Source organism: Camelus ferus, chromosome 15 (assembly GCF_009834535.1).
Source record: "Camelus ferus isolate YT-003-E chromosome 15, BCGSAC_Cfer_1.0, whole genome shotgun sequence".
Taxonomy (NCBI): domain Eukaryota; kingdom Metazoa; phylum Chordata; class Mammalia; order Artiodactyla; family Camelidae; genus Camelus; species Camelus ferus.
In genome coordinates this window covers 50,713,627-50,732,861 of record NC_045710.1, presented here as the reverse complement: position 1 = coordinate 50,732,861, position 19,235 = coordinate 50,713,627, and the positions used below count along the sequence as shown (strand labels likewise).

General features: G+C 38.3%; 1 protein-coding gene across 2 annotated transcripts in view; it reads right to left on the bottom strand.

The window, feature by feature from the left end:
• Positions 1–2,909: 2,909 nt before the first annotated feature.
• Positions 2,910–19,235, bottom strand: part of ANXA4 (annexin A4) — a 63,625-nt gene continuing 47,299 nt past the window's right edge. For both annotated transcript variants that reach the window (XM_032497738.1, XM_032497739.1), the window contains 5 exons: positions 13,708–13,801; positions 11,260–11,355; positions 10,285–10,343; positions 9,148–9,270; positions 2,910–4,013 (listed from right to left, as the gene is read on the bottom strand). In XM_032497738.1, the coding sequence (XP_032353629.1) occupies positions 3,954–4,013; positions 9,148–9,270; positions 10,285–10,343; positions 11,260–11,355; positions 13,708–13,801 (432 nt within the window). In that variant the 3' untranslated portion in view covers positions 2,910–3,953. The remainder of the gene's footprint in view (positions 4,014–9,147; positions 9,271–10,284; positions 10,344–11,259; positions 11,356–13,707; positions 13,802–19,235) is intronic.

The following is a 19,235-nucleotide window of genomic DNA, read 5'->3' as shown; positions in this document are numbered from 1 at the left end:
TGGCAGTGGGACGTCTGAATAGGGTCTGCACCAGGACTGTCACGGCTTAAAGTGCCTTCTGGAGGATCAAGCAAAATTTATAGGTGTCTGAACAAAAAACTACAGGTGTCTGCCTGAAGTATGCAGCCACTACTATGGACCCTGGACAGTCTGCTTTCATTCCCTGACTCCCTTGTGCTACCTTTTGGAGAAAATGTTTATAATGAAAATATTTACAATGAAATACCACAAACAATATTTATAATGAGTAACTCAAATAGAGTAATATGATAAATACCTATGGTCCCACAAGTATAAGTTTAATTTTAGTAAAAACTTTAACTTTACTAAAATGTATTATGCTTGCTTTGATTCATTCTTTTAAATAGAACAATACAGATAGGCAGAAGCTCTCTCTCAGAATCTGTCTTTCTCTCTCTACTGGAGTGAGCATTATCCTCAGGTTGTGGTTTATCGTTATTCCCATGCATGTTCTTTTTTTTTTTTTTAATTATGAAAAAAACTTTTGGGGGGGGTAATTAGGTTATTTGTTTATCTTTAATGGAAGTACTGGGGGTTGAACCCAGGACCTCGTGCATGCTGAGCATGTGTTCTACTACTGAGCTATACCCTCTGCCCAAACCATGCATGTTCTTATAAATGTATCCATAGCCATGTATTTTCTTTTGCAGGTTGAGACATGTAATTAAATGGAGCCATACTATACCTATCATGCTACATCTTTCTTCTCTTTCAAAATTATACTTTTGGGACTTAATCAATTGACAAATCTCTAGTTAATTTTCACTGTTCATTGTGTGACTAACCCAAATTCCTTCAGTGAGGGAATTAGATTGTTTCTACTTTAATGTTTTTATAGAGCAGCAATGAACACCGTGTGCAAGATTCACCAAATAGATCCCCAGAAGCGAATTTGCTGGGAACTTTTCAGCTTTATCATCTGCTGCCAAATTGCTCTCTGAAATGATTGCACCAATTTATACTCCCATCAGCAGTATATGTAGTTTGGGGGTTCCGGTGGACTTGGAGAAATCTGAACTGGGAGAGGCTGGCTGAGGCAGCCTGTCGGAGGTGGGGGGTGTCTGTCTGGAAGCCTAGTTGGAGAAAGAAGAGAAGCCCATCACATCCCCTTCCCCAAATGCCAGCTTCCTGCTGGCAACAGGCCAGAGCTGAATGAGGGGAGAGGCCTCAACTGTAAATGAAGTTTGGAATTTTGACTGAAAATACTAATCACGGAAATGACAGTTTTATTACCTACACAGGAGGACTTTTTAAAACCTAAGAATGACCAGAAAAGTCACAACCCCATCCTCTATCTGAATTTTTATCTAAAGACAGGAGAACTGGACCCAATGAATAAATGTAAAGGGACAGAGGAAGAAAAAACAGTTGCTTCATAATTACATTCAGAAGTCATGCTTGTTCAATATAACAATCATTCCTGCAGGGTGGCTTTATCCTACTCTCTAGAAAGCTTCCTGACAACATGCAATGTGTTTGAAAATTTTGGCTAAGTCATGTGTAATTTAAAGATAAGATTAACAAAAATTTGTAATGCTTCCAAAGCCAAATAAAGTTGATTTGGAGATTCCATGCTCTTCTCGGTAGGTACTGAAGCAGCAGTACTGTTACCTATTATTAACTGGAATGACTAAGGATTCATGTACATAGCTTTCATGAGTAGCTCAAGCACTTGTAATAGGCAAGTAGAAACAAACTGAAAAAACAAATCCTTGTATTTCACCCATCAAAATACAGCAGATATTACAGAATGAACAAAGAAGACAAATATTCTTTTTTTTTTTAATTTTAAAAAGGTTTCTTTATTGTGTTAAAGCATACACAGCATAAAATTTGCCATCCTAACCATCTTTAAGTGTGCAGTTCTGTTGGATGAAGTACCTTCACATCATTGTGCAATCACCACCGTCCGTCCCCATAACTCTTGTAAATCTGGAACTATACCTGTTAACCGCTAACCTCCCCCATCCCCTTCCCCGGCCCCTGACAACCACCTTTCTACTTTCTGTCTCTATGAATTTGACTACTCTAGGGACCTCATCTAAGTGGAATCCTACAGAATTTGTCCTGTGACTGGCGTCTTTCACTCAGCATAATGTCCTCAAGGTTCATTGTTGGGGTAGCAGGTGTCAGAATTTCCTATCTTTTTAAAGCTGAATCATAGTCCAGTCTGTGTATTACCACGTTTTGCTTACCCGTTTATCTGTTGATGGACACTTGGGATGCTTCCATGTTTTAGCTATTGTGAATAATGCTGCCATGAACATGGGTGTGAAAATATCTCATCAAGGTCCCGCTTTCAGTTCTTTTAGGGGTAGGCCCAGAAGGGAAGTTGCTGGTAATGCTGTTTTTGATTTAATTTTTGAGGGACCATCATACTGTTTTCCACAGCAGATTCATCATTTTACATTCCTAACAACAGTGCATTGGAGTTCTAATTTTTCCACATACTCCCCAACACTTGTCATTGTTGTTTTTTTTAATTATAGTAGCCATCCTGTGGGTGTGAAGTGGTTTCTCATAGCAGTTTCAGTTGCATTTTCCTAATGATTAGACATGTTATGCATCTTTTCCTATTGACCATTTATACTATCTCAAAGAAGACAAATATTCTTATTTAATATCAATGCTCTACTCAGTAGAACAGAGAGCATCACTCATTTCTAGAGAAATTAAATATACTATTTTACATCATTAAGTAGTGTTCGGTAAATTGTGAACATTCATTTTACAGCACTGGGGTACATAAGATTAAATATGTTATTTTTTTTCTTAATGTACTTTCCAATAGAAACTAAGTAACACAAATCTTTCAGAAATATCTCCTTTCAAGGTCCAGGATGAAAAAAACTCCCAAGTGGAGAAGTCAGTCAGAGAAAGAATATACCTCATTTGAAAGAAACCATGTTTTATTAAAATTATTTTCCATGTTGTATACAAACTGAATTTTTAAATTAAATCCAATACACCTTTACAATAATTCTAAAGTTGAAAGGCACAGTGCAAATGTAAATTACTACAAATCAACAAAATTGAAAATGACTTAAAAAATTATTTTTAGCACAAAAAATTTCAGTAAAAAGTAAATTCAGAGCACTACACCATCACCAGAATATGTAATTTGACACAATTTTTTCACATTCATCTTCAAGTTAGATTAAGGCCATTATTCTCATTTTATTATTTGTTATTATTATTATTAACCATAACATTGTGGAATGTTTAGCATTCATGTTTGGTAGGCAGACGTATATGATCTGTATAACCACACTGAATTTAATTTGCTCAGACAAGTTGGGGAGTTTGGTATACTTCGACCTGGAGAGACTAAGTGGCTTTAACATAAGACGTGATGGAGGAAGTCTCCCATGCCAAACTTAGTAAAGATCAACTGACACTTCAGACAAAAACCTAAACAAAGGAGATTTGTGCATGCTTTCAAACTACGAGTATGTAAAATAGCAAATTGGATAGATGGTCTTACTAACTAGATGCTCACAATTTCACATCAAGAAATTGTTAGCGTCTCTAAAAACTAGAATTAGGGAAGAAAAGTGACTTTAAAACAGGCTTCTAGTCTTCCACTTCAATAGTTTTCATCAAAAAGAAAACATGAAATAATTTGATATATTCCAATTTCGGTGATACACAAACGAGGAAGAGATCTGTTAAAAACATGGAATACATTTTAATTTCTAATTTTAAATCTCCTTTTAGGTTTTATAAGCTTTGAAATGCAAGTGGATCTTTAAAGCATCATAATGAGTAATTATAGATGAATAATAATACAGTTTATACCCTAGGAGGTGTCTGTAGGCGTTTTAACTGGAAATAAGTATTCTGAGATAATGCTAATAGCAGTGTAGAAAAATGAACTCAAAAAAAAAAAATTCAAAGTGTAGGGAATCCTCCTATCCTTTCTGGATTTTATTTTAATCATCTCCTCCACAGAGAATGAGCAGTACCTTCCTGTAGTCTCCAGATGTGTCACCCTGGGGGCAAGGAAAGCAAAGTTAGGGTCAGACAAATGGGTTTTAAAATAGAACACACAGCTCAAGGTCATCTAGGTTAACTCCTTCAATCTTGCCTGGATTCTGCATTTAAAAAAAATGACATTAGTTATTTTTTGTTACAAAAAGAACACCTGTTCAATGTAGGAAATAAAGATATAAAAGAAGAATGTAAAAATCATCCCTAATTCGAACATTTAGAGATTACTATTCCTCACATTTTGGTTTTTGCACAGCCTTCCAGACTTTTTTCTATGCATATAGATGCCTGTGAGAATAGCACTCTTCTGTATTCTGCTCTTTTAAATTAATATGGCCTATTTCCCTATTTTAATTTATTAAATATTCCTCTATAACACCATTCTTCAATGGTTACAGAGTATTCCATTGTACATAGATAAAATAATTTTTTGATCACTGCTCCCCACTGGGTATTTATGTTGTTTCCAATTTTTCACTATTATTAAAACACTGCTGCAATAAGCATATTATAAATTTTTGTGCATTTTCTTAATGGCTTATTCAGGATACATTTTCATAAAATGGGAGTGACCAGATTAATGATCATGCATTTTCTTTAATATGGGTTGCAAAATAGTCCTCCAGAAAGGTGCTATAATTTCTTTTCTTTTTTTTTATTTGTTAATTGTTTATTGATCAAGAGAAACTACTCCTTAACCCAGATATTCATAGTTCATAGTTTTATAGTTCAGGAACACAGGTAAATGATAAAGTCAACCCAAAGAAATTCTTTCCATTCCAAGATCACTTTGCACTCTGAAAGATACCAGCCTTCCTCATCTCCTCAAAATCTTTCATGGAATCGTAATTTCTGTAGAAATCTGCACGTGCCTTCTTCCTTGGTGCAGCCACATCAAACTTACAGAAGCTGCAACTCCCATGGATACAAAATCGCAGACGCTTGGCCAGAAGGTCTCGTACCTGAGGCTTTGTCAAAGCACTGGAAGTCATGGTAGTTACTCTCCTTGAGAGCTCAACAACGTCCTTCTATAATTTCTACATAGACTTTTTCATGGTCTAATTTATAGATCAGTTTTTGTTGGCGCTTCAGGGGGCACTAGAAAAGATGGAATGTCTATCTATAGGATTGAAAGTTTAATATATGTCTACTAAAATCCGTCTTAATACATCCTCGTTTATACTTTGCCTCAGTGATCTGCCAAAGGCTAAGGATGTGTTAAAATCTATCTAGTATAGTATTTCCAACATCTTCTTTTGGAACCTCAAGTTTCTTATTTACATATTTGAATACAATACTATTTGGCATCTGAAGTTTTGTGACAATATAACCTTTGTTGTGAATCATTGCTTTTATCAACATAGAGTGATCCACTGTTTCCTGTTTAATGCTTTATCTCCTTAAATTATTCTTTTTACTTATAGTATAACCCCTGTTTTCTTCTTTTTATTTGTTCTTTTTTTTAATTTATTTCTCCTTTTTTATTTATTTCAAATGTCCTTTTCCCTGGCCTTTTTTTTTTTTTTAAAGCTTTTTACATATCACTGTATCTCAACTGCTCCTTACAAACAGCATGGAGTAGGATTTTATATTTTAACCTAATCTAAGAGCTTATTTATTATCATGACTTACATTTTTATCTTATTTCTGTCTTTTTCTATTATTTACATATTTTATATTTCTAATTCTGTTCCTTTCGACAATTGTATTGAATGGGCAATATATTCTTCCCTTGATCTTAGCCAAAAGGCCAAGAAGCGATGGCAATGTAGTCTTTAAATTTAATGTTTTCCAGTGTTGTGTGAGTGTGTGTGTGACTGTGTGTATGTATATAAATATGTAATATAAATATATTTATTGTGATGTTTCGCCAAGCCAATCAATATTTTTGTACCCCATCATTTTAGTGTCTGCACAGTATTATTACATTATATAAATTTTCCATAATTTATTTGAGTCATCTTCTAATGGTTAGTAAAAATAAATATAACATATAATAAATTATATAATATAAATATATACCATATTATTTATGCAAATATAAATAATGTAAAGTAATATAAATAATGCTATGATGAAAATATACTTAGGGTACTTTTTCACATTTCATCAAAAGATTTTGTTCAAATCTTTCATAGATATTTTTTATTATGGTAAAATACATATATATATGAAATGAAAGTTGCTATTTTAACCATTTTTAAGTGTATAATTCAGTGGCATTCATTACATTCACATTGTTGTATAACCATCATCATTGTCTATTTCCAAAACCCTTTCATAACCAAACAGAAACTCTATTATAACCACTAAGCAATAACTTTCCATTCCCTTCTTCCTCCAGCTCCTGGTAATCTCCAATCTACCTTGTGTCTCTATGAATTTACCTATTCTAAATGTTTCATGTAAGTAGAATCATACAGTATTGTCCTTTTGTGTCTGGTTTATTTCACTTAGCATGTTTCCAGAGTTCATCCATGTATGAGAAACTTCATTCATTTTCCTTCATTCATTTTCACTACATTTTGTTTATCTGGTCATCTGTTAATGGACCCTTAGGTTATTTCCACCTTTTGGCTATTATGAATAATGTTTTCATTGTTGTACAAGTATGTATTTAAGTCCTCATTTTCATTTCTTTTGAGTATATGCCTGGGCGTATAATTGCTGGGTCATATGGTAAGTCTACTGTTTAACTTTCTGAGGAGGCACCAAACCATTTTCCACAGTGGCTGCACCATTTTACACTCACACCAGAAATACATGCGGTTCCAATTTTGCCACATCCTCACCAACATTTGTTATTTTCCATTTTTAAAAAATTATTGCCATCTAAGTAGGTATGAAGTGGTATCTCACTGTGGTTTTGGTAACAATGTTGAGCACTTTCCATGTGATTGTTGACTTATATATCTTCCTTGGAGAAATGTCTATTCAAATCCTTTGTCATTTTTTAATTGGGTTGTTTGTCTTTTTGTTATTGAGTTGTAGAGGTTCTTCATATATTCTGGATAGTAAACCCTTATCAGATATGATCTGCAAATATTTTCCTCCATTCTGTGGATTAGTGCACTTTTATCTCATTACTTTCCCTTAAGAAATTCTTAAACATGTAAATAGCTAAATAAGAGGTATCGTTTATTTTTCAAACATTGATTGCCAAGTTGCCTTCTGGGAAGGTTAGACCAGTTTACAGTCCTTCCATAAGAGATGGCGAATTTTCCTAAGACTTTCTCAATGCTGTTTATGATCTCTTTAAACTTTGTTAAGGTATTAGGTGAAAAATGATTTGTTTTTATTTGCAATGCACTGTATATTAATGAGATTAAACATTCTACGTACTTATTGTCCATTTGTATTTCATCTTTCATGAAACTCATGGTTTTTTTTTTGTCCAGCTTTCTTTTTGGATTTTTCTCCTTTTTCTCAGTAACTTTTAGATGTTCTTTATATAGGAATATTAATCCTGCATTATATGTTACAGATATATTTTCCCATAGCTTCATTTATGGTCATCCTTGAATCTTAAAACTGTTTTACTTATAGCTAGCCATATTTCAGCTCTGCAAAATAAAGTGACCTCACACATTACACAGCAACAGAAACAAGTTCCCAGATGCCTTCCTTGCAGACATAGTTACAAACTCTGCAGCTCAAATCACCTAATAATTACATCTCTCCAAGCTGTGAGTAGGATTCAGAATATTTAATTCACAGGTCAAATCCTGATTTGAAGTGTTCTGGGCAGGCAACACCATCTTCTCGGGTACTTAGTTTTGACTTCATATTCCTGAGATCCTTCTGGCTTCCTCAAGAAGCAAAATCCCAGCAATGGGGGACTCTGAGGGTCAGGAATCATTTCTCATCACTCCCACGTCATGTTAGGACTCCTAGAAGTCCAGTGCCTGGTAAAGAACAGCAATCCAGGAGAACTATTATGCTTTCTCATATTTCTAGCAGATCTCAGCTGGCCCTGGGTGGGGTTCTGGAGGACTGATTCAGTTGCTTATCGTTCATTGTAAGCAGGTAGAAGTGGAAAATTGCGCTCTTAAAACTGTTCATTAAAAATATAATCTTTCTCTGTCTGGGGTCAACATGAGATAATTACTATATTTATGACAAATGATAAATGCTGAAGAGGGTGTGGAGAAAAAGGAACCCTCTCACACTGTTGGTGGGAATGTAGTTTGGTGCAGTCATTATGGAAAACAGTATGGAGGTTCCTTAAAAAACTAAAAAAAAAAAAAAAAAAAAAAAAGACTTACCATATGATCCAGCAGTCCCACTCCTGGGCTTATAAATAGAGGAAGCTCTAATTCAAAAGCTACATGCACCCCAATGTTCACAGCAGTGCTCCTTACAATAGACAAGACATGGAAGCAACTTAAATGTCCATCAACAGATGACTGGATAAAGAAGATGTGGTATGTACATACAATGGAGTACTACTCAGCCATAAAAAAGAATGAAATAATGCCATTTGCAGCAAGACAGATGGACCTGGAGATTGTCATACTAAGTGAAGTAAGCCAGAAAGAGAAAGAAAAATACCACATGATATCACTTATATGTGGAATCTAAAAAAAAAAAATGACACAAGTGAATTTATTTACAAACCGAAAATAGACTTGCAGACATAGGAAAGAAACTTATGGTTACCAGGGGGGAAGGGAGGGGTGGAGGTATAAATTGGGAGTTTGGGATTTGCAGATACTAACTACTATATGTAAAACAGATAAACAACAAGGTCTTATATAGCACAGGAAACTATATTCAGTACCTTGCAATAGCCTATAATGAAAAAGAATATAAAAAAGGAATATACATATACATGTATAACTGAATCACTATGCTGGACACCAGAAATTAACACAACATTGTGAGCCAACTGTAATTCAATTAAAAAAATAATTACTATATTTAGAAGGCAAACATTTCCAGCTTCTAACCTGGCAGAGATTTAAACATCCATGTGAAAGGAGAGACTGGAAATATCCAAATAAATAAAGAGTACCAACTAAAAGGGGATGATAGCTACCAGGAAGAAGAGGATAAAAAGTGTCTAAACATTTAGGTCAGAAAGCCCCCCTTTCATCAGAGCTTTCCCTGGGCTAAGGCAAGGCTCCCGGGACTTACCTTGATGAAAGAGTACAGGGACTTTCCATAGAGCCTCTTGAAGTTCGCACGGATGTCCAACATGTCAATCTCCGCTCGAGAAACCATCACTCTGATGAGGGTGTCATCATCGGTGCCCAGGCCCTAAGGGAGAGAACAAGGTTCCCGCGTAGCAAAGCTGAGCTGGTTTTCAGATAATGCTTTGGTCTGTGGTCTATCACGGCAAGACTAGGTATCAGTCCCCTGATGACGTCCTTTGCCCCATAACCTTAGAGGCTCGTGTAATATCGATCCTCACCGTGGGGTTCAAGGCTTTCCCCAACTTATCTTTCCCACACTCTGAGTTCTGACCAGGGGAGACTGCTCTCTGCCCTTCTGGACACATATCCCGTGTTTCCAGCCTGTCTGCCTCACCTACCGTGATGCCCCCACCATGTTATCCTTTTCTTCCCAGCTCTACCATCCTTCCTAGTGTATGAAATCCCCTGATGTAAAACTTCCTTTAAGGTCCTGCTCATACACCAGCTTCTTTATATATTCTCTTCTGATCCTCCCCTCCAAACAAACATTAAAAAAAAATACCTTTTCCTCTGTGTTCCTGTAATATTTGAGTTCTCTTACATTCTGTTTTGTTCTTACTGGTGTTTTGCACATACCTGCCTTCCTCTCAAGGCTAGAAGTTCTTTGGGAGCAAAAACTGCATTTTGATCTTTCTTGCCGCTCCCATGGTTCTCAATAAGTGCGCTTGCATGTACAGTGCATGGTTTGGAGCTGAGGCTCTGAAGCCAGTCTGCCAGTGTTTACACCCCTGCTCCATTACTTTCCTCACTGAGGACCTTGGGCAAATTGCCTCGCCTCTCTGTGCTTCAGTTTTCTCATCTGTAAAACGGGAGCTGATAACAGCACCTGCCCCATAGAGCTGTTGTGGGGATAAATTTAACCTATACATGCAAATCATCAGCCACAGTGATCACACATTATAAGTAATAAATAATACCCAGCATCATTATTAGCAGGCACTCAGTGAAGTATTGGAAAAATTGAACTGAATAGTTCAGGCTGATTTTGGCTAATTCGTGTGAGGGATATAAGTAAACATAGGAAGGTGGACACAAGACGCGGCAGAGCCATTCAGATGCTAACAATGAGGCCATTTACCTTCATAGATTTATAAAGCCTTTCAGCAAAATATGCAGGCTTGTTCCTCATGCACTTTACTGTCAAGAGATAATAAAAAAGGTTACAGATAAAATCTACGAGAAGAAAGTGACAGTAGTTCCCTCTGTTTCTACAAGGTATGAAGTAGTATCTCTTGATTGCTTTGTCGAAAAATTTGAGCCAGTGTTTTATGAGCATAGGTGTATTGCAAGTGCTCAAGACTGGGCAGGCTCACTGGAGATTCGGGCAGACCGAAGAAACTCTCGGAGCCATATGTACCTCTGACGTGTCTTTATTCTCGAGCAGTACACAGGCTTCAGTGGCCTTGGTGGTGGCAGAAAGTCCCGCCTGCCTTATATATCAAGGCAAACAAAGCCGGCATCTAGCCAAGTATTACCCAGGAGCTAACCAGTGTGCTTGCGTAGTGCAAATTATGCTAACACTACATGGGTACTGCGCGTGTGGGACAACATAGCTGAGTCACTGGGCACCGGATGTCTGGCCAGGGAGCCTGAGTGACTCCATTTTCCCTACAATAGGCTATGCCCGTTCACAGATAGAGAGTACCCTCAATTTACTGTCAAGTTCCTGGAGAAATAATTAATAAAGGCCATTAAAGCAACAGGCAGCATGTAGTTTCAAAAAGACTATTATGATCTGTACCACATGAAACAGTTACTAGTTCTAACCATTCACAGACTTGCAAGATGCAGCTAGTATAAGATTACCCTTTCCATGTACTGAGATAGAAAGGAACAGAGGACATAAAATATATAAAGCCACGTGGTACAATTACAATCAAGTTGTATATTAACATTTCTTGCTTAAAATTCTGGATCACACATCATGAGTGATTTAAACAATTTTTTTTATCCCCGAAAAAAAATTTCTACAGCCAACATGGCACCAAACTGATAATAAGGAGTAAAGTCTATAAATGTGTGTTTCTCCACTTCCCATTTCTTACCAGCTTACCTATGGCCAGCAGAGCATCTTCAAAGCTACCAGATGTTTCAGATTTAATACTCTGTTCAATATCCTTCTGTGATATCCTTTTGTATTCATCAAACACTACAAACAGTAACAAAATGGAATTATAAATAATAAAAAAAAATAGAGGAAACTAAAATCTACAGAGAGAATGAGTATCTTTTAACTAGACCACACTATTTATTCTTTGGTATATTTCAAGACGAAACTAATTAGCAATATGGCAGGAGGCATATGGCAAGTAGAAGGCGCCAAAGGAGAGGAGGAAGGAATATCGTGAGTCTTGGAGGACGTCCGGCAAATCCTTTCCTTACGTGGGACCTTGTTTTCTCACACTTAAAATGGAGATAACCTCTGGAGAGATTTTCTTGGTTTCCTTAACAAGCAGAATGTCTCTTTAATTTTGGCTTTGCAGTCACCTGTATGTTCATCTTCCTTTTGGCTCATCAGAACTAGAGCAATTCTACCTCTTCAAAACTGAGTCACATTAGATAACAGCTGGTTGCATCTTTTAATAGATCTTAAGATAATTTAAATGTTCTCTGCTTTTTTACCAAGTATTTTTGAATACTATGGACATATTTTCCTCTCCTGCTGCCTCCTTCTAGAGCCTTCTTAGAGAGGATATCTGTTTTACCTGCCTTCTTTGGGATGCTACCCCAGCCCCATCAAAATGATTCTCAAAGGGCTGTCAATCCAAGGATACCCCATAAGCTCCAACAAATGAGTGACCAGTTCCTCCAACCAGGACAAATTGGTCTTACCCTCCTGGGAATTTTTCAATTGAGCAGACCATGAGGATGGCCAAGAGCACCGAGTCATCTTTACCCTCAGAGAACATAAGAATCACCTGGAAACCTCTTAGACTCCCTGGGTGTCACTCTCAGAAATTCTAAGTCAGCCAGTCTGAAGTAGGGGCTTCGAGAATCAGCATTTTTAATGGAGACTGGATTTTAGGAAACTCTGTCTCACAAATAAATCCATGAGTCCCTTCTACCGAGATCCCCAGAACTGCCTTGATTTCTATTCTTTCTGGAGCTGTTTAGCTCTCTGTTCAATTCAATGGGCCACTAGTATTTTCCATTTCCCTCTTGTCTCATTCTATATTATTTCCTCTTCTCCTATGTAAGTATTCAGTGTATACTGCTTGAAATTAAAAAATCTAATTGACACATTATCTAAGCCTCAGTATTCTCCACTGCAAATTGAGGGAAAATACAGCTGCTTTTTTGGGATGTTGTAACAAACAATGCTCAACAATATGCTTAGCTCTGTACCTTGAAGAGAATTAACAAAACAATTGTTTTGAATCCTCACTATTACTGTTGGTTGGTAAGAAAATTATGTTTTCTTTATCCAAATAATGTTTCAAAGATTTTCTTCCAGTGGCTTACAAGCAGATATTTTATAACTGCCCAACTACTGATTTTTTCTCCCGGAAGTGAAAATTGTTAAAAATGTATTTGCATTGTTTCTGGGATTCCTGCAATTCTCAGAAAACACCACCAGGGGGAGATTTGTGTTGTGAGTAATCAGGCAAGGAAAGGCAAAAAAATAGGGAGCTTAGTCAGAAGTTGGTGCATCTGATGAGAGCCCAAGGCATTTATTAATCACCTACTGTCACTGTGGCACATCTGAAATAATTGCAACTTCCAAATGTGTTGTAATTTTCAATTACTTTGTTTATGTTTCCAATTTAGCAAACTCATTCTCAAATTTCCTGCAAGTTTTGTAAATTGTGATATAAGGGCCTAGTGAGGTTTGTAAAATTAGGATCTAGCAGTAAAGACCTAAAGAGCTTATATAAAAGATGAAATATCTTATTAAACCTTTATTGCTGTTTACAAGAAGAAAATAAATCTGACACCAAATATTCTACAACTGTATAGGATCTTTTTTCCCAAAGAAGTTAAAAGCACATGACAAAGACCAGCATTATCAGAAGCCAATTAGAAACACTACACATAGGAAATAAAATGTGCAATTATCCACTATTCATCTTATGCAACATACCAGCTAAAGAAATCACTTCTATTAGCTTTACAACCTGGATGTTACATAGGAATAAATGTCAAGCAATGTTTCTATTTTATTGCTTGCTGAAGTACTAAAGATTTTTTTTTTTAATATAGCTAAATTTCAGTGGAGCTGCTTTAGAAAAAGGACTGCCTATGTGAAGGTCAGTTTCCTCCACACAGGAATGTCAAACTTCTATGAATACGTTGTCTATCTGCTAGTTATTCATAATTAATCTCTCAGAATTGGCCCTCATGTACCTTGTACTCATAAATTTCCAAGGTAAGACATCTAGGAAAGCTCAGTACAATTAAGGTCTCTGTCCTGAGTAAAGGAAAAAAGGTTACCAATTATGGGTAATAGAATTTTTCACCATCTTTCAAACAGTTTCTTTGGAAGATGAGGCAAGTCGCTTACCGTGCAACAGATGATTTTGATTCCGCGAGCAGAGAATAGTTAGAAATTTCACCTCATCTGTCCCCCATTTCTTCTCTCCAGCCTCATACAGATCCTGAAGCCAAGCAAAGCACAAGTTTAAAACACAACACAGAATGTGCCAGGACCTACGCAAATATTTCCAGAACTTCAAAGAGCGGAGTTGGCTTGGTTTTATTTTGTTGGTGACAGGGGTGGAAGTGGTGTTGGCAGTGAGTGGAAATGACTCAGGATTTTTCCTTAGATAGAAGACTAATGGGACTCTGATCTCTCCTTGAGAGTTAGAGCAAACACCAGCAGCTTCCTATTTACAGACTGCATGGTTCTGTCTTAAAAGCTAAAAAGAATGCCCTGGACTTGGGCTGTCCCATGCAGTAGCCACTAACCACATGCAGCTATTTAAAATTTAAAGTTAATTAAAATTAAATACATTTAAAATTCAACTCCTCAGTCACACTAGCCACATTACAAGCGCTCAGTGGCCATATGTGGCTAGTGGCTACTCACAGTGGACAGGGCAGATGCAGAACATTTTCAACACTGTGGAAAGTTCTATTGGATAACGTCTCTCTGTAATGATCAGCGAGTTGCTTGAGACAACAGGTCTCACAGTAGAACCAGGACCCTTTTAGTAACTGCTTATATCCCAACCAGGAAGGAATATAAGAAATTGATTTTGGTTGCTTTAATTATATGATTGAGAAATCAAAACTACTGTTCATCTCATCTCACGCCCATCAGGATGGCTGCTATTAACAACAAACAAACAAACCAAAAATAACACGTGTTGATGAGGATGTGAAGAAATTCCATTCTCATGGAATTCTGGCTTTCCAGACGCCCTCTCTTGAAACGCAGCCCCTGGAGAGGCCACATGTAGGAGATCCGTTTGAAGACCCAGAGATGAGCCCAGCCTTTGAGTCATCGCAGCCCAGACACCAACACAGGAGTGAAGGAGCCTCCAACCCTCCAGCCATTTGCGTCACCTCTGGCTGTTCGAATCTTCCCAGCTAAGACCTCAGACACTATAGAGCGCGGACAAGCCGTCTCAGCTGTGCCTTGTCTGAATTATTGACCCACAGAATCCATGGGCATAATAAAATGGTGGTGGATTAATGTCACTAAGTTTGAGGTGGTCTGTCACACAGCAGCAGTGAGTAGAGCACGTGGGTGAAGAGCGAACTTTCCATCTGTCACAGTACAGTACTTCTGTAAAATACCTTAAAAATGAACTTGAAAAGAGTAAAGTTTTAGTAATGGGTAGAAAATGGTATCTTTTTGCGTTCGGATTTTTAACATCGTTAGTGAGGCTGGACAGTCTTTGGTGTATTTGCCGTTTCATTTCTGTTTTTCCTTTTTTTGAGTTGCCTGTTAATGTCCATTGTCTTTTTTTATTTTTTTAAGAAATGAGGCATTCTTATTCATGGTATCAAATTTATGTTTGAATGAAGTTTACCTATATACTTCATATATTAAGCTTATAATTCATAGGGTGAAACTTCTCCCCATTCTATCATTTGATCTTTAATTCTGCTTGTGGTAATGTTTACTAAAACAATTAGTTTTTTTTTGTTTTTTTTTTTAATACAGCCAAACTACCAACCCTTTTCCTTTATGGCTTCTGCCTTGAAAGAAAATGCATACAAAATCCTTTCCCAGCTCCGATTAAAAAGAAAAAATTTATTCTTTAAGACAGTACCTTAATGACACTTTATTTACATTAAAAATGTCAATCTATTTGGAATTTATTATGAGGCAAAGTGAAAGTAGGGATCTAACTTTATTTTTTCCAAAATGGTTAACCCATTGTCCCAACTCCACTAAGTAATCTGTGTTTTCCTCAGTGACTTGAAACATGCCCTGTGTCTTCTCACACAGGCGTGGTTCTGCTCTTAGACTTTCTAATCCTTCCATTGGCTTCTTTCTGTTCTTACACCAGGACCAAACACTTTATTTTTACCTTTATTATGCATTTAAACATATATTAGGGCAAGTCTGTCTACACCCTCCTTGTCTCAGAGTCTAATCGCCACTGTCTTTCCCCTGTAGTCCTCCTCCTCTCTGACTGCTCTGTCCTCATCTTCTGAGCTCTGGAGATTTTTTCAGTATCACTGCCCACAACAATGATTGTTTTCTGCAATGTCATTTCTGATCATTCCTGCTTCTAATAAACATTTAGATTCTGTCTGTCCTTGCTTCATCCAAGAACATTTCTCCTCCACTCTTCTAGCCCTCTCTTTCTCTCTGCTTGCCCTCCATCCAGCTCCATTTTTATCTCCATCATTTTCTCATTGCATTTTTTTTAGCTCTCATTTAATTAAAATTCATTGTTCTCTCATTTGTTCCCCGCCCAAGCCATAATTCTTCCATAGCAGGTCTGTCAACCTCAGCCCTGTCAGCATTTGGGACCACCCCCCTACCCCAACCCGTGCACTGGAGGGTGTGCAGCAGCAGCCCTGGCCTCCACCCACGAACTGCCAGCAGCACCCCACTTTCCTGCCTGCTTTCCAGACCCTGCCACGTGCCCTGGGAGGGACACACAACTGCCCCTGGTTGAGAGCTACTGATCGACAGCTTTTGTTTGACACTCAACCCTAAACACCTTAGGAAATAGCAAAATGCACTCTCCACCTGCAAGGAGGCTGTAACAGCCCTGGTTATACTTGCCGCCCCTGTGCGGTCAGCAGCCCCCTTTGCTCCCAACTGCCCTGGTTTGGACGGTCTTTTATAGGGTTATGGTCGGCCCATCGAGGGGCTCCACATGGGGGCCTGACTTCTCCCTCACCTACTGGACACGTGCCAGGAGCGAACCTTTGGCGTTCCTTCCAAAATGACTAAACCACCTCCTGCTCCTGTGAAGGGTCCTCACAGCACGAGCACTCATGGACCAGGTGACTCCGGACCTTCTTCACCCCCACCTAGGGCCCTGCTCTGAACATGGGCCAGAGGCCCCCCACGGAGTAACAGGTCCTGAGAGGACACAGGCCACTGGATACCAGCTCAGCAGCTCAGCCAGGCAAGCAAGTCACACCTGACCAACGACTTCTACAGAGTCCTCCCCAGACAGACCTACTGATGGATCACCTCCAGGAAGGGGACCTTCTCCTGGTCAGTTCCATTGTGCCCAAAGCTTGCCATGTGCTTATACACGTATCTCATTTAATCCTCACAACGTGCTTTCATGGAAGGAAAAGAAAATCGCGATGCCCGACTCAAGCCATTCTTAGTGCCCGCTGTTCTGAGCACTGAGTGCAGAAACAGCTGCTTTCTCTGCGCCCAGCGTCACAGGGGCAGCAGGGCAGCCGCGTCCCGGGTGCCAGCTGGGCTGGGCTCTGCTGGGTAGTGGCTGTGCTCTCGTCTGCGCCAGGATCCCGAGCGACCTGGAATCTGTCTCTTCCTTACAGTCCCATGTTCACCGTAGTGCCTCGGTTTGTTCCCAGGCCACACAGCGTTTGACTTGGGATCTGCTGATTTTCATGCTCTTTCCATCTTTAAATGATGCACTGTCTACCCGGACCTGGCTTTTCCCCCAGAACGAGGTGAAGTCGAGTCTTCTTAGAGCTCCTCACTGTTCATGTGGCTGAATTTCAAGCAGGAGCACTTGCTGCCAGTCCAGCGGGGGCAGCTGAGACGCAGCCCAAGTCTTTCCTGAGGAGCCCCCCTCCCCCCACCCCATTTCCATGAAGCTGTTGTGCCTGCTTCCAGCTGGGGAGGGGAGTGATGGTGTGGGAGGTTTAGCCTCTTTTCTGGGGGCAGGAATGGCCCCCCTGTGTCCTTGGCCCAGGTTTGCTGCCTATCTGGCATTTGAATGGCCCTCCTCCATGGTTTCCAGTGTTGACGCAGATTCTTCTCTATTTTTGTATTTCCCAATTTGTTTTTCACAAGGGAATCAAATATGTGCCATCTTCTAACAAAAGCTCCAAAGGGCATTTTTCATATGTTATGAATGTCTTTCTACAGCAGGAATTCTGAACACTACCTATTACTTCCTGTAGTGCAGTTTTCATCCCAAGAATAGATAAAATCAGACTCTTAGATAACAGCCTCACTGTATTTTTAATTTTCTTCCTGTTATAATAAATTACCACCTTATTCCACCTGCCCTGATAATTCTTCTCACCTCAGACTCATTTACTTTCCTACGGCAAAATCCAGCCATACTTCCCAAAGTTTGCAAACGTCCCTTGCTACTGATGCACGTAGCATAGATTGACCAAGTTTTCCTATTGCCTTATCTTGGAAGAAGAGCTGAAACCTTGGCTGAAGTTGTTAAATTCCTGGCCTCTTCGTAAGACTCGGAGGATCCAGAAAAACCCTCTTCTGAGTTCCACTCCCTGAGTCCAACCTCCTCCAGCCCAAATTTGTTTGGAAGCACTTTTCACCTGGTCACTTCCAAGAACTGTGCTCCTTGAAGAACCTCAAAATATTTATTTGGTGAATTGCATGGTTTTTGTTTTGTTTTAAATGTAGGTATAAATGACATAGAACATTATGTTAGTTTCAGGTGTAAAATGTAATGATTTGATATTTGTGAATATTGCAAAGTGATCACCACAGTGAGTCTAGCTAGCATCCGTCACCATACACAGTGACAGAATTTTTTTTCTTATGATGAGGACATTTAAGATCTATCCTCTTAGCAATTTTCAAATATGCAATACAGTGTTATTAACTGTACTATTAGAAAAATACCATATGAGATCGCTCATATGTGGAATCTAAAAAACAAACAGACAAACAAACAAAAACAAAGCGTAAATATAGGACAGAAATAGACTGAGAGAGAGAGAATACAGACTTGTGGTTGCCAGGGGGGCGGATGGTGGGAAGGGATAGACTGGGATTTCAAAATTGTAGAATAGATAAACAAGATTATACTGTATAGCACAGGGAAATATACACAAAACGTTACAGTAGCTCACAGAGAAAAAAATGTGACAATTAGTGTGTATATGTCCATGTATGACTGAAAAATTGTGCTGAACACTGGAATTTGACACAACATTGTAAAATGATTATAAATCAATAAAAAATGTTTAAAAAAGTGTACTATTATCACCATGCTGTATATTACATCCTCATGACTTATTTATAACTGTAAGTCTGTACTGTTTGACCCCCTTTACCCATTTTACCCACTCCCTACTCCCTGCCTTCTGGCAACCGCCAATCTGTTCTCTGTATCTATGAGCTTGTTTTGTTGTTGTTGTTGTTTGTTTGTTTGGATTCCACATATAAGTGAGAGCAAACAGTATTTGTCTTTCTCTTTCTGACTTACTTACCTTAGCATAATGCCCTCAAGGTCCATCCATGTTGTCACAAATGATAAGATTTGACTCTTTTTTGTGACTGAATAGTATTATTCCATTGTACATATGCACCACAATTTCTTTATCCATTCATCTATTGATGGACACTGAGGTTGCTTCCGTATATTGGCTATGGTAAGTAATACTGCAATGAACATGTAGGCGCATGTATCTTTTCAAGTTAGTGTTTTCATTTTTTTT